This window comes from Dipodomys ordii, unplaced genomic scaffold, assembly GCF_000151885.1.
Source record: "Dipodomys ordii isolate 6190 unplaced genomic scaffold, Dord_2.0 Scaffold106, whole genome shotgun sequence".
Classification (NCBI taxonomy): domain Eukaryota; kingdom Metazoa; phylum Chordata; class Mammalia; order Rodentia; family Heteromyidae; genus Dipodomys; species Dipodomys ordii.
This window is the reverse complement of record NW_012267322.1, coordinates 645,289-665,594: the sequence shown is the minus strand read 5'-3', so window position 1 is coordinate 665,594 and position 20,306 is coordinate 645,289. Positions and strand designations below refer to the sequence as shown.

General features: G+C 39.2%; 1 protein-coding gene and 1 pseudogene across 1 annotated transcript in view; both read right to left on the bottom strand.

Annotated features, from left to right (window-relative positions):
• The window catches only part of Lonp2 (lon peptidase 2, peroxisomal), a 106,791-nt gene that overhangs the window by 63,466 nt on the left and 23,019 nt on the right, over window positions 1-20,306 (bottom strand). The window contains exons 3-6 of the mRNA XM_013027881.1: window positions 18,053-18,184; window positions 15,804-15,926; window positions 3,191-3,354; window positions 1,583-1,677 (exon numbers count right to left, since the gene is read on the bottom strand). Coding sequence (XP_012883335.1) covers window positions 1,583-1,677; window positions 3,191-3,354; window positions 15,804-15,926; window positions 18,053-18,184 — 514 coding nt within the window. The remainder of the gene's footprint in view (window positions 1-1,582; window positions 1,678-3,190; window positions 3,355-15,803; window positions 15,927-18,052; window positions 18,185-20,306) is intronic.
• On the bottom strand, window positions 12,777-13,594 carry LOC105994444 (annotated as a pseudogene).

Here is a 20,306-nt window from a genome sequence, read left to right as displayed (position 1 = left end):
TTGTGTATATATACCACATTTTCTTGATCCATTCATCTACTGAGGAGCATCTGGGTTGGTTCCATATCTTAGCTATGGTAAATAATGCTGCAATAAACGCAGTCGTGCTGGTAGCTTTAGTGTGGTCTTGTTTGTGAACATTTGGGTAAATGCCCAAAAGTGGGATTAGCTGCTTTTTTTTTTTTTAAGTTGGTTGTGGGGTTTGAACTCTGGGCTTGGACACTGTCCCTCAGGTCTTCAGCTCAAGGCGAGTGCTCTACCGTTTGAGCCACAGCGCCACTTCCAGTTTTCTAGAGGTTTATTGGAGATAAGAGTCTCATAGACTTTCCTTGCCTCGGGCTGTCTTTGAACCGTGATCCTTAGATCTCAGCCTCCAGAGTAGCTAGGATTACAGGCATGAGCCACTGGCGCCCGGCTTTTTTTTTTTTAAGTGACCCATACAATTATTTTTATGTCAACAGTAATTTAAGCTATCAATATACTTTGAACTCAATAAATACTGTAATCTTGTGTGTGTGTGTGTGTGTCTGTGTGTGTTGGTACTGGGGCCTGAACTCAGGGCCTCAAGCTCTCACTTGGCATTTTCCACACCCCCAGTTTTGTTGTTTTTGTTTTTTGCTGTTTGGTTGGAGATAAGAGTCTCACAGACATGTATATCCAGGATGGCTTACAATCATGAGCCTCAGATCTCAGCCTAGGATCATGGGCATAGCTGCCAATATCTGGAGAACTGAATGAATTTATTTGTAAACTTAAATAGCAAAACCAAATGCAAGAAAGAAAAAAACAGAATATATATTACCACCAAGGAAATATAAAAACCCAGAAAAATTGGTATCAAATGCTTTTAATATAGGAAAAAAAATCTATTGAGGGATAAAAAGGATTTAATTAGGCTCTGGTAGGAGAAAAATGTCAAAATAGTAAATCTACTCTGTCATCCTCTCTTCACTGGAAATTACTTCTGTTGGAGAACAAATAATGTTTACAGTAATACTTAGCAATTATTAATAAGTACTTCAAAGTTTAGTTTTCTTATAAACCTGTGAAGTATATAAAGTTTACTGTTTGATTGACAGTATTGAGAAGTATATTATTTCATCAACTATAAAAAAGTCCCATTTTTTTCCAAAGTTAGGCAAAGACATGCACAAGTAATGAACATCAAAAAACACTAATATAGGCTGTGATATCAGCAAGATGGCAGAATAGAAAAAAATAGTGACATTTTTAACATAAATGGGAAATACTAAAATTCACAGGGAATTACAGAAGAACTCAAATTAGCCAAAGCAATCTTGAACAATGAGACTAAAGAACATCATCTGCCTGATTCTGAGTTATTTTACAAACTCCAGTAATTAGAAAGTGTGTTTCAGTACACAAAAGCAGACACCCAAACCAACAGAAAAAATAGCTCAGATATAAACTCACATACGCATGATCAACTTTCAATAAGGCACCAAAAGTGTTCAATAGGCAAAGAGCAATCTCTGAATAAATGTTCATCTATAGTAAAAATTTGCACAAGCTTTTTAGGAAACAACTGGACTAAAACTGAAATGTTATTTTGTTGGCCTACCAGTTGTACTTTTATTCCAAGGAAGTTCCACCATGAGTTCCAAATAATTTCTAGTCAGAGCATACTCTGGCATCGACTGAGGCATTTTTTTGAGTCTGTGGGAAGAATACAAAACAGACATGTTCAAGAACATAAAGTTCCATACAACAGAAAAATCAAATCAAGCATTATGCATATCATGCATATTTATAAATAAATCTGAAAATTTTTGTGGCTTTTTTTTTTTGGTGATTTGGAGATAAAAATCTCATAGACTTTCCTGACTGGGCTGGCTTCGAACATCAACTGTCAGTTATCATTCTCCTATGTAGCTCAAATTACAGGTGTCCAGCCTGAGAAAAACTTTTAACTAGCTAGTTAATAAAAATAATTTGTGTCCGCATTTTATACCTACAATCATCAGGAGGCTGAGATGTGAGGATAGAAGTTTGAAGCCAGGACAGGCAGGAAAGCTTATGAGCCTCATATTCAATTAACTATCAAAAAGCTGGAAATGGTGCTGTGGCTCAAGTGGTCGAGCATCAGCCTTGAGTGAAAAAGCTAATAGTCAGTGCCTAGTTGCCCAGGCTCTGAGTTCAATATCTAGCCAGTACACACACTCACATATACAATATACACATGAGCATAAACACATATACATACACACACACACATTGCAATATAAAGGAACAATGGCATTCTAACTAAAGTTATGCAAATAACTATATGTCTTTTTGTTAAAAATGCTCACTGACTTTATCCTGTACAAAGAGAAACCTACAGTTATTATTCTCTGCCATTTATAATCTAAAGAAAAATAAAAACCAGAGCTGAAGAAGTAGCTCAGTGGTAGACACATGCCTAGAATGCTCTGGGTTTCACTCCTAGCACCACAAACAAAAGAAAAAAACTCAGTGTAAGTGAAGATACAAAAATAACTGAATAAACACAACATCTAAACAAGGAAGCATGGTCTATTATTCTAGACAATGAAAAGAAAGCTAGAACAATTAAGCCTGATAGAAAATGGTAGATGTAGATGGAAATGGTATGTCTCCTCAGCACTTAAGATTATAGCTGGAGATGTGGCTCAAGTGGTATAACACCAGATGAACAAGCAAGGAAATGCAGCAAGTGTGAGGCCAAGTTCAAACCCAGTACTGGCAAAAAAAAAAAAAAAAAGGTTAGTAAAAGTACTTTGAATTAGGATTAGAATGAATTCAAACGGTTTAATAGCTGGTAGGGTGACATCTGTTTATAATCTCAGCACTTGGGGCAAGTCTTCAGGTTAAAGCCAGCCTAAACTACACACAGAGACCCTGTCTCAAAAACTCTGTAAATAAAATTTTAAAAAGTTTAATAATTAGTGTCTCCTGGGAAGTAAAGAAAAAGGCAGAAAGCATTCCACAAAGGTATAAGCCATCAGGAAAGCCATAAAAAGAAAGAAAAGTTTTCAATATGCCAGAGCAGTCTACATATAGATTAAACATAAGAAAAAGAAAGATCAGAAAACATATCATTAACAGTTCAGCTTTCAGCTTGATATCCAAAGTAGCAGAATCAAGTCTCCATAAGCATCAGTTTTTAACCTTAATGAACACTAATGAATTAATGTCTTCTGTAATTTACCTTTTTATCTCTTTGACACAGACTTTATGGGCCTGTTCTGGCATATTGGATGTTTTTATTTTTTTTTCTAGCATGACGATGTCATCATTATCTTCATCCTCATCTTCATCTTCTAAAATACCAGGGATATGTGTAATCCTTCTAATAGGACGTATTGCTATAACCTAAACAGAAAAAAACTGTGTGTCAAGTTAAAGTAGAAATAAAGTACCCAACTACAAGTAAGGTTATAATTGGTATAGAATATACATCTTTAAGGCTATGATATGTATCTTTTGAAAATGAAACTCAGAATAATTAAAAGGCAGATGTAGCCTTCCCCCACCCCTTGCTGGCCGCTAACCTGAGCCAAACCATGGCTTGGCCCAGCCTGGGGCTGCTGGAGACCCCAGAACCACAATGGGTTGTCTGCAAAACACCAGCTCAGAAGACTCCCAAGGTGGCGGTGCCAGACCTGGTGATTATGAACAGAGAAACCTCAGAGCTCGGAAACTGCATGGAGACCCTTCCCCCACCCCTCACCGGCAGAGCAGCCCTGCACCATCCACCAAAACCACCCAGCCTGTCAGCCCTGGTGGAGGGAATTCCAGAGCTATAGGGGTCCATCTGCAGAACACCAGTGCAGAAGACTGATCTTCTGCCAGTGCTTATCTGGAGAGTACAAACAGAGACAGAAACCTCAGAGCTCAGAACCTGCATGAAGACCCCTCCCTCACCCCTCACCTGCGTAGTAGCTCTGGGCCATCCCACCTAAGCTGCCCAGCCCTCCAGAACCACAGTGGTTTGTAGGAAGCCAGTACAAAAAAGGCCCGCAGCGCCAACCAGGACAGCACAAACAGAGGCAGAGATGGTGTGAAACACAGACTCAGAGCCACCACCACCACCTGGCCCAGCCCATAATCATCTCAATGGAACTCGGAGCATGGTGACAGTGACCTACAGTGCACAGAAACAGTGATCTGCCACAACACCGCTGGACAGCTCCCAACGAGTTCCAGGATAAGTGAGTACCCCACAGGGGACAACCTACCCCACCAAGGGAGACTAGTGCTGGCGGTAACCCCCAGAGCTTGACCTAGACCCCTCCCCCTACCACCTGGACCACAGGTCCCACTAAAACTGGGAACTGTGCAAGTGCCCCACCAGCCCGTGGAGCACACCCAGCCTGCCAGGCTTGACCAAGAGCACCCCTGGGAGGTAGTAGGAATGATCAAGCAGGGAACCTGGAACAAAACCAGCAGGCCACAGGAGCCAGCAGCCGAAGAAATCCTAACTGCATGCTCTGGGTGGGAAACCCAGCAGCACAGTCCCACCAGAGCTGCATAACCCAACTGTCCCGACTGAAGTCCACCCTCAGCAGAAGGTGGAAAGCAGGAACCGCATCTGCCAGGAACTGTGCCCATAACAGCAAAAGACCTATGTGTCCAGGGCGGGAGAACCAGAAGCCCAAATCCCACCAATGCCTGACCTGTGTATCTCGGGTTGGGATTGGACAGCTCAGGCCGCCAGCACCTGATTATAGTCAGGAGCTCAGCGGACTACAGCAATCTGGTCTTGCCAAGAGCACCCCTAGGAGGGAGCACGAACAGTCTAGGCTGCAGGCGGGAACTGCCTGTGATCTCCAGCAGACAGCTGAGAGTCCTTCCTACATGGGTCAGACTAGCAGTTGGAGGTCAGCCTCCCCCATCCCCCCCAACAGAACCGAGACTGGGTAAAAAGTCTCTCAGCCAACCCAGGGCCAAGAGCGAGCTTCATCAATTGACCTAGGAACCAACCCAGAAACAAGCAAAGACAGCCACCTATTGACTAAAACAGTCAGAGTTTGGGAATGGTCTCCAATAATCCCTGAATCCCCATGTGAAAATCACAACAAAAAAAAAATCACAAGATTTTGTGATTGGCTTGCCAAGACAGCAAGCCACCTCCAAAGGCCAGCAGCCACCCAGGGAAGAGCCCCAGTGGAAGCAAAATAGAAATAGAAGACAAGAGTTGATGATTCAAGAATTAAAGTGAGAATAGATCAGAAATTTAAGAATGAAGAAATGAATTATCAAAAAAGATACAGGCTTTCAAACAAGAGATGCATTCAAAAATAGATGCAGTACACACCTTGCTAAGAGATGAGATTAATATTCTGAAAATGGACGTAGAAGTCATAAATGGTACAATTTCCTCCATACAAACCACAATGGAAACCATAGTTAACAGAGTGACTCAAATGGAAATTAGAGTATTAGGTATAGAAGACAAAATGCAGCAACTGGAAAAAAAAAAGTCTCAGATATGGAAAAAACAAACTATGCCAAAGGGAAGTCAAAGAACAAGCTAGCTGACAGTGCCAAGAAATTCAACCTTGGTATAATCGGGGTGGACAAAGGTGAGGAACACCAGAATAAAGGAATGCGACACTTAATCAGAATCACTGAAAATTTCCCCAATCTTAAAAGAGAAAATCTTACCTACATAACAGTAGCACACAGAACAACAAGCAAGAGGAACACTTCTAGGCACATATAGTAAAAATGATAGTTCTGAATAATAATCTTGCACACAGCAAAAAACAAAGAAGGAGTTATATTATAATGAGAAAAAAATTCAGAATTACTGAAGATCTCTCCACACAGACACTGAATGCAAGGAAAGCCTGGGAAAGTACCATTCAAGCCCTGAGAACCAATAACTGCCAACGCAGACTGGTATACCCTGCAAAGCTAGCATTCACATTCAATGGAGAAACTAAAATTTGTAATAGTAAAGAAAAACTAAATGAATTCATAAACAATCCAGCCCTTCAAAGAATATTAAGAGGGGGAATACAACCTGAAGAAAACAATCTCCTGGGCTCCAGTGGCTCATGCCTGTAATTCTAGCTACTCGGGAGGCTGAGATCTGAGGATCATGGTTCAAAGCCAGCCTGGGCAGGAAAGTCTGTGAGACTCTTATCACCAATAAACCACTCAGAAAACTGGAAATGGCACTGTGGCTCAAGTGGTAGAGCGCTAGCTTTGAGCTGAAGAGCTGAGGGATAGCACCCAGGCCCAGAGTTCAAGCCCTATGACTGACCCCCCCCCCAAAAAAAAGAAGAAAGAAAACAATCAAGATCAGGGATCTACATCAGACAGATATCACTAGAAGTCCAACTTAGTAAGCACAAGAGGAAAGGAAAGAAGAAAAACTTAGGAAGGCAGGAAAATGACAGGAAACACAATGCATCTCTCTATAATAACAATAAATATTAACAGGCTCAATTCACCAATCAAAAGCAAAAGAACTGCAGATTAGATCAGAAAACAAGGTCCATCCATTTGTTGCCTTCAAGAGACTCATCTCGCAGCCAAACATAAAAACAAACTCTGAGTGAAGGGATGGAGGAAGATCTACCATGCAAATGCTCCTAACAAGAAGGCAGGAGTTGCCATCCTGACATTTGACAAAATAAACTTGTCATTAAAATCAATACAAAAAGACAAACAAGGATACTACATATTACTACAGGGAACATTCCCTGAAGAGGATATCACCATTACCAACTTATACTCCCCAAACATTGGTGCACCCAAGTATGTTAAGCAAATACTCTCAAATTTCCAGAATAAAATAGATCCCAATACGATAATACTAGGAGACTTTAATACTCCACTCTCACCAAAGGACAGGTCTACCAACCAGAGGACTGGCAAAGAAGCCTCTGAATTAAATAATGCCATATCTTAAGAATTAATTGACATCTACTGAGTTTTTCACCAACAACACATTCTTCTCAGTAGCCCATGGAACTTTCTCTAAAATAAATCATATCATAATTCATACAAGGAATATAAGCAAATACAAGAGGACTGACATAATCCCCTGTATTCTATCCAGCCACAGTGGAATCAAGCTAGTTCTCAATAACAAAGCATACCATAGAAATTACTCAAATACATGGAAATTGAACAACTCACTTCTGAACAACATCTGGGTCACAGAAGAAATTAAAGACGAAATTAAAAGTTCCTACAATTCAATGAAAATGAATACACATCACAAAGAAACCTGTGGGAGACGGCAAAAGCAGTCCTGAGGGGCAGATTTATTGCTCTCAGCGCACACATCAAAAAAATAGAGACAGACCAAGTAATCTCATGTTGTAACTAAAACTGCTAGAAAATCATGAACCTAAAGTTACTAGATGGACCAAGATAACCAAAATAAGAGCTGAAATTAATGAGATAGAGACTAAGAAACAATAAATAAAACAAAAAGCTGTTTTTTTAAAAAAAATCAATAAAATTGATGGACCTCTAGTAGATTAACTAAAAAAGAAGAAAAGAAATCATGCCTCGAGAAAAATTACAACAAATATCCAAGACATCCAAACAATTATAAAGAACATTTCAGTTGTATTGTCAAAGCTCACAGAATTCACAAACTTTATAGACCATGGTAATGACAATTTGCCTTGTGAAAGTTAAAATAGGTTTGTGACTTTAACTACTCCACAATACTGTGAAATATGGGAAATGTATGTAATCACCTAATTAGGACATATAATGCTGAAATTGCATTTGAATAAAAAATATGGTTAATACAAAGGCAAGACACCAGTGAGCTGAGCAGAATGATGCCTTAGCCTTGACTGAACAGAATCAACACAGGTTTGACAGAGGTTTACATAGATTTTGTAAAGGGCTTAGTTCTTTTTCACCTGAGATATTAGAAGATAGCCATATTTTTAAAAAAATTTTTAATGTTTTTTTTCTCTATTGGATTTGTGCTTATAAGTGCAGAAAATCTTTAACTGGAAAAATCAGAGAATAATAGGAAGGGCCTTCTCACACAAATCCATACTTCATATTTACTCTATGTTTTCAGAGTACTTTGAGGGCAATGTTTGACCACTAAACAAACTGATGACACCTTTTTCTCTTCTAAAGAATTTAAATCTAACCCTGCTTCTGTTTCTCTAGAGTAATTTCACTCAGCACTGTTACAGTAGGAAGTGGATCCCCTAAACATCCCCAATGAGAGTGATGTGAGCTCATTTTTCTCTTTATAAAAATCTGTTTGAAAGTGCTAAGATGTTAAATGTGAATGTTTTACTTTTTCTTAGTGAATATTTGTTACAGGATAGTTGCGGGGGGGGAGGGGAAATAAATAAATAAAATAAATAAATAAATAAATAAAATAAATAAATAAAATAAATAAATAAATAAATAAAAATAAAGAACTATTTCCAGAATATCTCACTAAGGAAGGAATACCTAGCAGAAATGGATGACTTTTTTAGAGAAATGCAAATTGCTCAAACTGCACCAAAGAAATAAATCAATTAAATAAGCCAATATCTTACAATGAGATAGAGGAAGCAATCAGAAGTCTTCCAACAAGGAAAAGCCTAGGATCACATGGATTCTCTATGGAATTCCTCTTTAAAGAGGAACTAATAACCATACTCCTCAAACTCTTCCAAGAAGTAGAAACAGAGGGAGCTATCCCATACTCATTCATTTTTTTTTTCAAACTCATTCTATGAAGCCAGTATCACACTCATCCCCAAACCAGGCAAAGACACAACAAAAAAGAGAACTACAGACCAATCTCCTTGATGAGCACAGATGCAAAGTTCCTCAATAAAATTTTAGCTAGCAAAATCCAGAAATATATCCAAAAAAATCATACATTATGATCAAGTAGGCTTCATGCCAGAGATGCAGGGATGGTTTAACATACGTAAATCAATAAATGTAATCCATCACATCAACAGATGTCAAGAACCATGATTATCTCCATTTACATGGAAAAGGCTTTTTATAAAATACAACATTCATTCATGCTAAAAGCTCTGGAGAAAACAGGAGTAGAGGAACATTCCTTAAAACAATAAAAGCCATATATGACAGACCAATAGCCAATATTGGGGAAAAATTACAACCAATTCCCCTAAAAATAAGAACAAGGCAAGGATGCCAACCCTTACCACTCCTCTTCAATACAGTTCTGGAATCCTTAGCCAGATCAATAAGGCAAGAAAAAGACATTAAAGGGATCCGCATAGGGAAGAAAGAAGTTAAACTATCCCTTTTTCAGATGACATGATATTATACCTTCATGATCCCAAAAACTCTACCCTCAAACTCTTAGAACTTATAAACCACTTCAGCAAAGTAGCAGGATACAAAGTAACCTACAAAAATCAGCTGCCATTCTGTACACCAACAGCATACAAGCAGAAAGGGAACTCAAAGAAACAACCCCATTCACAATAACCTCAAAAAATATTTAGGAATTAACCTAACCAAAGATGTAAAGGAACTATTTAATAAAAACTATAAAAACTTAAAGAAATCACAGAGGACACCAGGAAATGGAAAGACCTTCCATGGTCTTGGACAGGCAGACTTAATAAAGCGAAAATTGCCATACTACCAAAATTTATATACAAATTCAATGTAATTCCCATTAAAATCCCAATGACGTACTTTACTGAAACAGAGAAAACAATCCAAAAGTTCATGTAGAACAACAAAAGACCTAGAATAACCAAAGCAATTCTAGGCAAAACAAAAACAAAAAAACAACACGGGAGGGATCACGATACTGGGCTAAAAACCCTACTATAGCCATAACAACAAAGATAGCTTGGTATTGGCAGAAAAACAGACCCAAAGACCAATGGAATAGATTAGAAAATACAGAAATAAAACCACATGCCTACAGCCAGTTGATATTTGACAAAGGAGCCAAAGACATACAGTGGAAGAAGCACAGCCTCTTTAACTACTGTGCTGGGAAAAATGGGCAGCCACATGCAGAAAACTAGAGTGGACCTCAGCCTGTCACTATGCACTAACTTCAACCCAAAATAGATTAAAAATTTCAACAACAAACCTGAAACTCTGAAACTACTTCAGGACAGAGTAGGAGAGACATTTGAACTCATAGGCACAGGAAGGAACTTCTTGAACACAGTCTCAGGGTCACAGCAAATTGGAAAAAGAGTTGACAAATGGGACTACCTTAAAATAAAAAGTTTCTACACAGCTTAAGACATAGCAACCAAACTAGAAAGACAGCCAACTAATTGGGAAAAAATATTTACCGGCAATATATCAGACAAGGGCCTAATATCCATTATATACAGGGAACTCAAGAAACTAATCCCTCCCAAACCTAACAAACCAATTACTAAATGGACAAGAGAACTATAGAGAGACTTCCCAGAAGAAGAGATAAAAATGGCAAAGAAACACATGAGGAAATGTTCATCATCCCTGGCTGTAAAGGAAATGTAAATAAAAACAACCCTGAGATACTACCTTACCCCCGTCAGAATGGCCTGCATCCTAAAGTCAGCCAACAACAAATGCTGGAGGGGATACAAAGAAAGAGGAACACTATTATACTGCTGGTGGGAATGTACACTAATACAACCACTTTGGAAAGCAGTCTGGAGGGTCCTCAGAAAGCTAAATATAGACCTCCCCTATGACCCAGCCATACCACTCCTGGGCATCTATCCTGAACAACAGGAACCAGGATACAAGGGCACGTGCACCTCCATGTTTATTGCAGCACTGTTCACAATAGCCAGGATATGGAAATAACCCAGATGCCCCACTACAGGTAAACAGATCCCAAAATTGTGGTACCTATATATAATGGAATACTATGCAGCCATTAGCAAAGACAAAATAATGGCATTCACAGAGAAATGGATGGAACTAGAAAAAATCATTTTTGGGTTTTTTTTTTGGTTGGTCATGGGGCTTGAACTCTGGGCTGTCCCTGCGCTCCTCAGCTCAAGGTAAGCGCTCTATTGCTTGAGCCACAGCACCACTTCCTAGAAAAAATCATTTTGCGTGAGGTAAGCCAAGAGCAAAGAGACAAATGGCACATGGTCTCCCTGATATGTGGATGTTAAATACAAAATGTAAGGAGATAAGACAAAGCGAACAGAACTGGAGAAACAAAGAACCTCCACTCATCTTGCTGTATCATTACTAAATGACCCCATGCTGTTGACCACATATATGGTATATATGCACACATCTGAGGGAAACCAGTAGGAGATACAGAATCAGAGAAAAATACACAACAGAGGGGCCCATCAGCTGCAATGACCATTGATGAAAACAAACTAAGCAATTCAAGGGCAGTGGTGGGAGGGAGGGAATGAGAGGGATAGAGGGAACAGCTAACACTAAGCGAAAGAAAAGAAATGTACATACCATCAGATATGGAAGAAATAGTTGTATTGTCAAAGCTCATAGAATTCACAAACTGTATAGAGCACAATAATGACAATTTGCCCCATGAAAGTTAGAATGTGTTTGTGACTTTAAGTATCACTATCTGACAATACTGTGAAGTTTATGTAATCACAACCACAATACGCAAAACAAAACAAAAATAATAAAAAGAAACAAAAAAATAAAAGGCAGATGTATATATGTAGGCAGCAGAGTTTCAAAAGCACTTAAAGAATGGACAAAATTTTTTTGTTACATACTTATTTTAAAACTTACACAGGGGAAAAAATGAAGGAAATGCCTATTAAAAATAACTAAAAGAGGAGGGCGGGGGGAGAATGGAATGGGAAGGGGAAACAAAGGAGGAGGCTACAATGCTTGATAAGAAATGTACTCATTATCTTGCCCATGTAATTGTAACCCCTCTGTACAGTATTTTCAAAAAAATATATATATATATATAGGTTGACTTAAGTGGCAAAGTACCTGACTGCCTAGCAAGAACAAGAACCTGAGTTCAAATCTCTGTACTACCAAAGAGAAAAAAAATGAATCTAAAGAATAATGTCAGGTATAGAAGGAATAAAACCAGGAATACCAAATACAAACTTTTGTTCTTATGCAAGTCATTAGCAGATAAAACAAATATAATTATGCTTTAGCAATAAAATATGTTTTAAAGAAAATGCTTTATTGGGGCTGGGAAGGTGGCTCAGTGGTAGAGCACTTGCCTTGCGTGCCTGAGGCCCTGGGTTCGATTCCTCAGCACCACATAAGCAAAAAGAAAAAAGCCAGAAGTGGCGCTGTGGCTCAAGTGGTAGAGCGCTAGCCTTGAGCTGAAGAGCTGAGGGACAGCGCCCAGGCCCAGAGTTCAGGCCCCACGACCGGACCCAAAAAAAAAAAATCACATGATATTGGGAACCAGCTCACATTATGAATAATCTACCAAGAGGAAGCGGCACCAGATAAGCAAAAAAGAAAAAAAGCCGGAAGTGGCACTGTGGCTCAAGTGGTAGAGCACTAGCCTTGAACTGAAGAGCTGAGGGAAAGCACCCAGGCCCAGAGTTCAATTCCCACAACTGACCAAAAAAAAAAAAATTACTAGTCATGAATACCAAGAAACATAAATAAAGGAAAGAAAGAAAAAAAAACCCTTTTGTTTCTACAGTAGCTCTGAGTTTATATTCTTGGAATGACATTATTCCATTGAAAACATCAGTAATAGGAAGCTTCATTTGAGCAATCCCATGAGCAAATATTAATAAGACATATAAAAAATAATGCAATTCAACCCTTGCCACCACCCCGGCAATCATGACAACATTTTGGAGAAGTGTTTTGCTTGCAAAAATGGGTTAAGCTGTAAGTTTGGCCTAAAGCTCCATCTCAGCAGCCCATTTGAGTGCAACATCAACTAGAAGCTGAAATCCACTAAAATCCTGGTTCAGATCAGGCAGCGTAGGGGGTGGAGCATTGAAAAGACCACTCTTTGTGTGTGTATTATTACAAGCATCTTCTGGGTACATGAGTGAGGTGTCTGTGAAATTTCTGGCTGCTATCTGCTGGATATCTGTGCTATGTCCCACACCAACTGACTGGCAGAGAGCAAGAGGCTTGTCCTTTAATGCCGTCACAGTGGTATGGCAGATCATGGATGGACAAGCCAAAAGTGATCCCAGGGATGAGGGTTTCAGAGACAGTGATCTCCCTACCAGAGTTAGGTTAGGTCCAGCTGTGCAGGAATGAAATGGGCTGTCCTCTAGAGCTAGCATGAACTTTTTGATGCCATGGCAATCTCCATAGAGCTGGTTCCAGAAATTTTGGCTCCACGGCGGGAGATTGTGAACTAATTAGGATCTTTGCCATCCTTCCTCAGAATGTCTGGAAGAAGCCTGGGGTGGGCATTGATGAACCAGTTACACACCTAGGGTGTGGACAGGTGTGTCTGTTGGGACAGTAGTGCTTTTTCTTGCTCAGAAGCATAGGCATTGTATCCGTGCTCATAGAACCAGTCTCGTAGAATCTTAATAGACTCCCTGAGCAGGTTGCCCCGCTTTCTCCTCTTGCCTGAGCCAGTTGAAGAAGAGAGGTCCAGGGGGATGTCCATGCTGTCCTCATCCTCAGTCTCACTGCCAAGTGCTGCAAAAACACCTTTTTTGCTTTTCATTCTGGAACTCCTCTCCCAGACTGAGGCAATCCTGGGGTCTTGAGGGACTAGGAGTGAGGGACTAGGAGGAGGACAAGTGATCGTCCTCCTTCACTGACAACTTTCCTGTAACTTACAGGACGTGCTGCAGCAGTAATTGCTAAACAAGGCGCTCAGATCCCAGGCTCCTGCTCCTGGGGCAGAATTCAAGTGACACTTAGGCTTCCTCCAGTTGGGATCTTTGGGCAGGGGGCTGGGGGCTCTCCCACGCCCAACTTGCTCCCCTCCCCACCCCCCTCGTTTGTTCCTCCCTCCTGAACAGCACACCAATAAAACATTTTTCAGCATAAAAACTAAAAATGAAAAATTTGAAGTGAAGTTTGAAAAATACATCAATAAACGTCAAAAGTACATTAATGGTAGTACATTTTAGTAATCCTAATACTTGGTAAACTGAGAAAAAAGGATCAGTTTAAGACTAGCCTAACATTTGCAGGGAAATGGATGGAGCTAGAAGGAATCATGCTAAGCCAAGAGCAAAGAGACAAACGGTACATGGTCTCTCTGATAAGTGGATGCTAAATCCAAACTGTTAGGTGATACGACAAAATTAACAGGACTTAAGAAACAAAGAACTCCCACTCATCTGGTCGAACCACTTCTAAATATCCCCATGCTGCTGATCACATGTATGGTGTATATGTGTACACTGTTATATGTTATAGACTGTGATAGACAATTTGCTCCAGGAAAGTTAGAATGAGTTTGTGGCTTTAAATGAGTATCACTATCCCACAATACTGTAAAATTTGGGGAATTATGTAATCACTTAATCACAATTAAAAAAAAAAAGAACTTCGGGGAAGGTAGGGAGGGAAGGGATGGTAGGGGGAAAACAATAGAGGGGGTAATAACAATGCTCAATAGGAAGTATACTCATTACCTTGCTCATGTAACTGTAACCCTCTGTATAGTATCTTTACAATAAAAAATAAAAATAAAAAAATAAGACTAGCCTAAGTTTCATAGCTATTTGTCTCAAAAAAATATACATCAATGATTTTATTGTTGAGAAAAAGAAAACATTTGAATGCAATTAAAGGGAGACCATTATCAGCAAATTCTATTATTCTCTGACCCCTACACTTACTTTTCTTTTCTTTTCTTTTTTTTTTTGTGCCAGTATCAAGACATGAACATGGGGATGTAACACTTTTTCCATTTGTTTGTCTGGAGCTCTATCATTTGAGCCACACCTCCAGTTCAGCATTTTGCTGGTTAATTGGAGATAAAGTCTCATTGACCTTTTTGACCAGGCTGGCTTTGAACCTTAATCTTCTAGCTCTCAGCCTCCTGCCTAGCTAGGATTACAGGTGTGAGACTCTGATGCTTGTCTAACAAATTTCTTTTTAAACAGTATATGAACTCAATAAATTGCAGATTTTTATGACTCTCAATATAAAGCCTACAGTGTTTACTTCTGCACAAAATAAATAATTGAGTCACTGACTTGATGGGTGTAATCTAACCTAAGCCAGACTCAATTCAGATTTTTTTTTTTTGAGCAGTACTATGGATTGAACCCAGAGTCTGATATATCCTAGGCAAGCACTCTACCACTAAATTAAATCCACAGCCCTTTTTAAATTATATTTTGAGACAAAGTTCTGCTTCTGCTCTTCGAGACAGTGTTTTGTTATATTTTCCAGGCTGGGCCCAAATTCCTGGTCTCAATGTATCCACTTACCTCAGCTTCCTTAGTGGCTGGTTCTATAGCAATATACCTGGCTTCCAACTTGTTCTGTTTCAAACAAAACTAAATCAATGAATTTCACTACCTGTTCAAACTGCCCATCCTCAGATTCTATATACTATTCTTGCTCTGAAAACACCTCTGTGTGTCAGACCCTGAATTCTGTCTTTGGTAAGACCAGAGCTTGCCATTTGTCTCCACTGACAACACTTGGAAAAAACTGGAAGAAATATTTACGCCAGGTGCTGGTGGCTCACATCTGTAATCCTAGCTACTCAGGAGGCTGAGATCTGAGGATCACGGTTTAAAGCCAGCCCAGGCAGGAAAGTCTGTGAGACTTATCATCAATAAACCACTAGAAAACTGGAAGCAGCACTGTGGCTCAAGTGGTAGAGCGCTCACCTTGAGCTGAAGAGCACAGGGACAGTGCCCAAGCCCAGAGTTCAAGGCCCACGACTGACAAAAAAAAAAAGAAGTATTTACTCGCTTATCATCATCTTGCTTGGGTTTTCTGGTTTTCTGAAGCAATTTCAGGCCCTCGATTTGTCTGACAAGTAGTGGGATGGTCATCTTGAACCGCTCTTCCAGGCTCACAGCATCTAAAATCTGAAAAAGGTGAATCTATTAGTACCTCTTTCACAAACACATGCCTCAAATACTGACAGAAATATGACTTATATTGTTGAGTTAAAAAACAAAAGAAAAACACCCTAGAATCATTTTGGCATTGTCACTGCAGCAGTCCTATTAGGGTGATGCTGTGAAGCTTAAGTAGGCACCACTAAGCAACTCTGGTGCAGCCATCTGGGGTTAACTCCACCATTTGCTGTGCTGTCTCTTGCAATTCTGCTCTTAGCCTACACATAATCTATGTCAGTGGACAAGTGGGAATATCTATACTTTGGGACATGGAAGCCTAGATGTAACCTTCTTTGATGTAGGCTTTAACAGGGCTGTGGGATACAACCTCCTGTTCACCTCTGGCATATATGCCTAACCCCTCAAAACCCAAAGAAACTCATCAATTCCTGTCAGAAATCATGATAGGCATTATACTGTAATATAGCTAGCTACCAAATCTATTTTGATAATATACAAGAGGTTAACAAAAAGCAAAAATCTTGATTTTTTCATTTCAAAACTGAAGGCATAACTGAAATGCTAATGACACACCTATCCTAGCTACTCAGAATGTTGACATCTGAGGATAAAGGTTCAAGAGCCAGCGTAGGCAGACAAATTCATGAGACTATTATCTCTAATTAACCAGCAAAAAGCTGGAAGTAAAAGTGTAAAGCACCAGTGAGGGTGGAAGGCCCTGAACTCAAGGCCCCAAACTGGCAAAAAGAAAAAAAGAAAATTAAAAAACCAAGTTCCATCAAGAACCAATCATAAGATTGATAATGTGCCTACATTTTGAGTCTCTTCATATTCTAAATTCAAATATTAAATTTGTCCAAACACAATTAACCAGCCTCCAAGATGGTGTGTTGTGGCTGATGATCCCTGACTCCCTCAGGACAATAGGCTAGCTAATGACCAAACAGAGTGACTTCTCAGCAGGCCTATTTTCTCCTGCTCCCACTCACTGCTTATGAGTCTGTGGCTCAATCAGTCTGTTTAAGTAACTCTTCCTATTAAAATTGTGGTATTTAAGTATCAAGTGAGCTAGTAAAATAGAGTTGTTTCAATGAAAGCAGAAATCCAATTAAACAGATTAATTCTAGTAAAACTACTCTATGAATATTAAATTATACTATAAAAATAGGGATAAAAAACTGTTTTTGCCTTGTAAACTTAGAATTCTACCTTTGAATTATTTTTCAAGGGTCTTTATAAGTCATTTCATTTGAAAGAAATAGAAATGAAAAGTCACATAATGCATCCTGAGAGTGAAATATAAAAAATATAAGGGAGACAAGTGTAGTGATATAAGCCTATAATCCCTGCAGTCTGAAGTCAGAAACAAAATGGATGGATGGTTTCTGAACAGTGAGAACCTGTCTTTAACAAAACAAAACATCATGAAGAATTTTATTAAAGCAGGTAAATATATGGGAAATAAAGGACATGGCTCCACAAGTTTAGAAAACCCTGTGACAAAGTGTATTTACAAAATTACATTAAAATTTTATTTTTTTATGTTTCTGTGCTTTAACTGTTTCTTTAAGTTGACCAAGTACTCACAACTGTTAAAATAAAAGGACTGCTTATGTACACAAAAATATAAAGCAATCTACTCCCCCTACCCACCCACCTTTTTTGAGACTAGAGTTCCCACTATCTAGCTCAGGATGGCATTGAACTGCTTTGGCTTCCTCAAGTGCTGGGATTATAAACTGGCACAACCTGCTAAAAGACTGCTTTTGAAAGTCAATGCCAAAATAAAGCATTTTAACTACTTCTTAGAAAGTTTCATGTATTATCTTTCTTTTTTTGGGGAGGGGGGTACGGTCGTGGGGCCTGAACTCTGGGCCTGGGCGCTGTCCCTCAGCTCTTCAGCTCAAGGCTAGCGCTCTACCACTTGAGCCACAGCACCACTTCTGGCTTTTTCTTTTTGCTTATGTGGTGCTGAGGAGTCGAACCCAGGGCCTCAGGCATGCAAGGCAAGCACTCTAACACTGAGCCACCTTCCCAGCCCTGTGTTATCTTTCTTGAAGGTCAAAATCTAACTATCAGATATAAATAAAAAGTGACAGAGCAACCTGTCATTTAAGAAGAGAACACTGTACCTGGAGTTTTTCTTTGTTGCTTGTTCGGATAATTGAAGTCAGAATATCTGGCAAAGCTTCTCTTGGAAGACTATCTAAAAGGCGTCTCAATTTAGCCACTGCAGGAACAGACATATCCAACATTTCAACCAACTAGAAGGGAAAAAAAGTATCTTGTAATGAAATCTGGCATTGTGAATTAAAATAGTCACATCCTTCTACAGGTTTAAGGTTTTGAGCCTCCACCTTTGTTTTTGAAGACCACTAATTACTACAGTGCAGGCAGATAACAGGCCTTCAGAGGAAAGGAGAAGCACTTTCAAAATATTATAATGAAAAACAAAAGTAGCTTAAGTATATTTAATATTTAAATTTTGTGCTATTTAAAATTTGTGCTATGATTTTAACTTTATTTTGAAAAAATTCAAATTTATAACAAGTTGCAGGAACAAAGTACAAGAAACTCCCATATAATCTTAGATTTACCTACTTTTAAACTTTATGTTGTTTGCTTTCTTTCTCTGACTACCCTCAAGCTATTACTGCTGAACATCTACAAATAAGTATATATCATTACCCTTATTTTTAAGGACAGTCACATAATCTCAATGTAATTACCATCTTCCAGAAATTGGTAACATTTTGATGCTACTGTGACAGTCAATCAGAGGTATGGAATACTGAGTTTTTGTGTAATATTTGGGCTAACCTGAATCTGAACACTGACTGATATTTAGAAGGAAAATAAAAACCAAAGAACCTTCCAGAGCACAACCTGAATTAAAAAAGATTAGGCCAACAAGCTTATAGTGTTTGTAATAAGACTGCTAACCAATTCCTTTTTTTTCTGGTATACAGTACCAGCTCACCTCTTCTGAATATAGATGTGGCTGACTCTTAAGTTTGTCCTTAAAGGGGGTAGTTGAAAGTTTCTTTTGGGCAAAACCACTACAAGTCACTGAAAGATTTGCCACGTTTCCTTCTTTTGCTTTAGTTTGCAACAAGGGAAGAATGTCGTGAAATAATCTCTAATCCACCTAGACAACTCTAGAAGGAAGCTATACCATCACACTAACCAGTTTTAAGCATGAAATCTTTATTATGTGGTTTGAATTTTGTAGTTAACAGCAAAACTTAGCTTATAGTACTTCACAAATGATGTAGCAAATAATAAGCAAAGCCCTCTAAAAACATTGTAATTCAGAGACTTATCCATTACTAAGAAATATAATTACCGAGGAAATTAAAAGTATAGTTATGATGAAGATATTCACATGCGACAAACAGATAATAAAATTTGACGATCCTTGCTCTTAGGAATTCATACTAAGAACATAAGAATATAAATAAAAACCCATTCCTCCCAGCTTTTGCTGAGTGGGAATTACTTCTTGAACCAAAATACTGTTCAGTAAAAGACAGCTAACAGATACAGTCCAGTTTGGAAGGAATATTAGATTTCTAAGGCAATACAATCTATAAGACATTCTACACTATATGACAAGCACTAATAAAGAACTGAGAAGTCCTATAAGGTCACTAACCTTAGAGGAATCAGAAAAGTATAGATTTAAGATGAAATTTTAGAAAAGAAGAGAACTCCCAGCAGAGAAGGCAGTCTCAGAAATATAAAAACAAGATGTGAAACTCTTTGTTATTCAATGTGGCTAGAACTATGGTCTCAACAAGTAATTAGCAATGAAGTAAGGTATAACATAAAAACAAAAACAAAGCTGAGCACCAGTGGCTTATATCTGTAATCCTAGCTACAGAGGAGGCTGAGCTCTGATGATTGCAGTTTGAAGACAGCCCAGGCAGGAAAAATTCCAAGAGATTCTTGTCTCCAATTAACCACAGGAAAACTGAAGTAGAGCTGTGGCTCAAAGTGGCAGAGCACTAGCCTTGAGTGAAAAAGATCAGAGACAGCACCCAAGTCCCTAAATTTAAGCCCTATGACCAAACAAACAAACAAACCCCAAAAAACTGAATATGAATCAAAACCAGAAAAAAGCCAGGTGCTGATGGCTCTGCCCGTAATCCTAGCTACTCAAGAAGCTGAGACCTGAAGTTCATGGCTTGAACCCAGCCTGGGCAAGAAAGTCTGCAAGATTCTTTTTTTTGGCGGGGGGGGGGGGGGGGGGGGGGGGGGGGGGTCCAGTCGTGGGGCCTGAACTCTGGGCCTGGGCACTGTCCCTCAGCTCTTCAGCCACAGCGCCACTTCTGGCTTTTTTCTTTTTGCTTATGTGGTGCTGAGGAATCGAACCCAGGGCCTCAG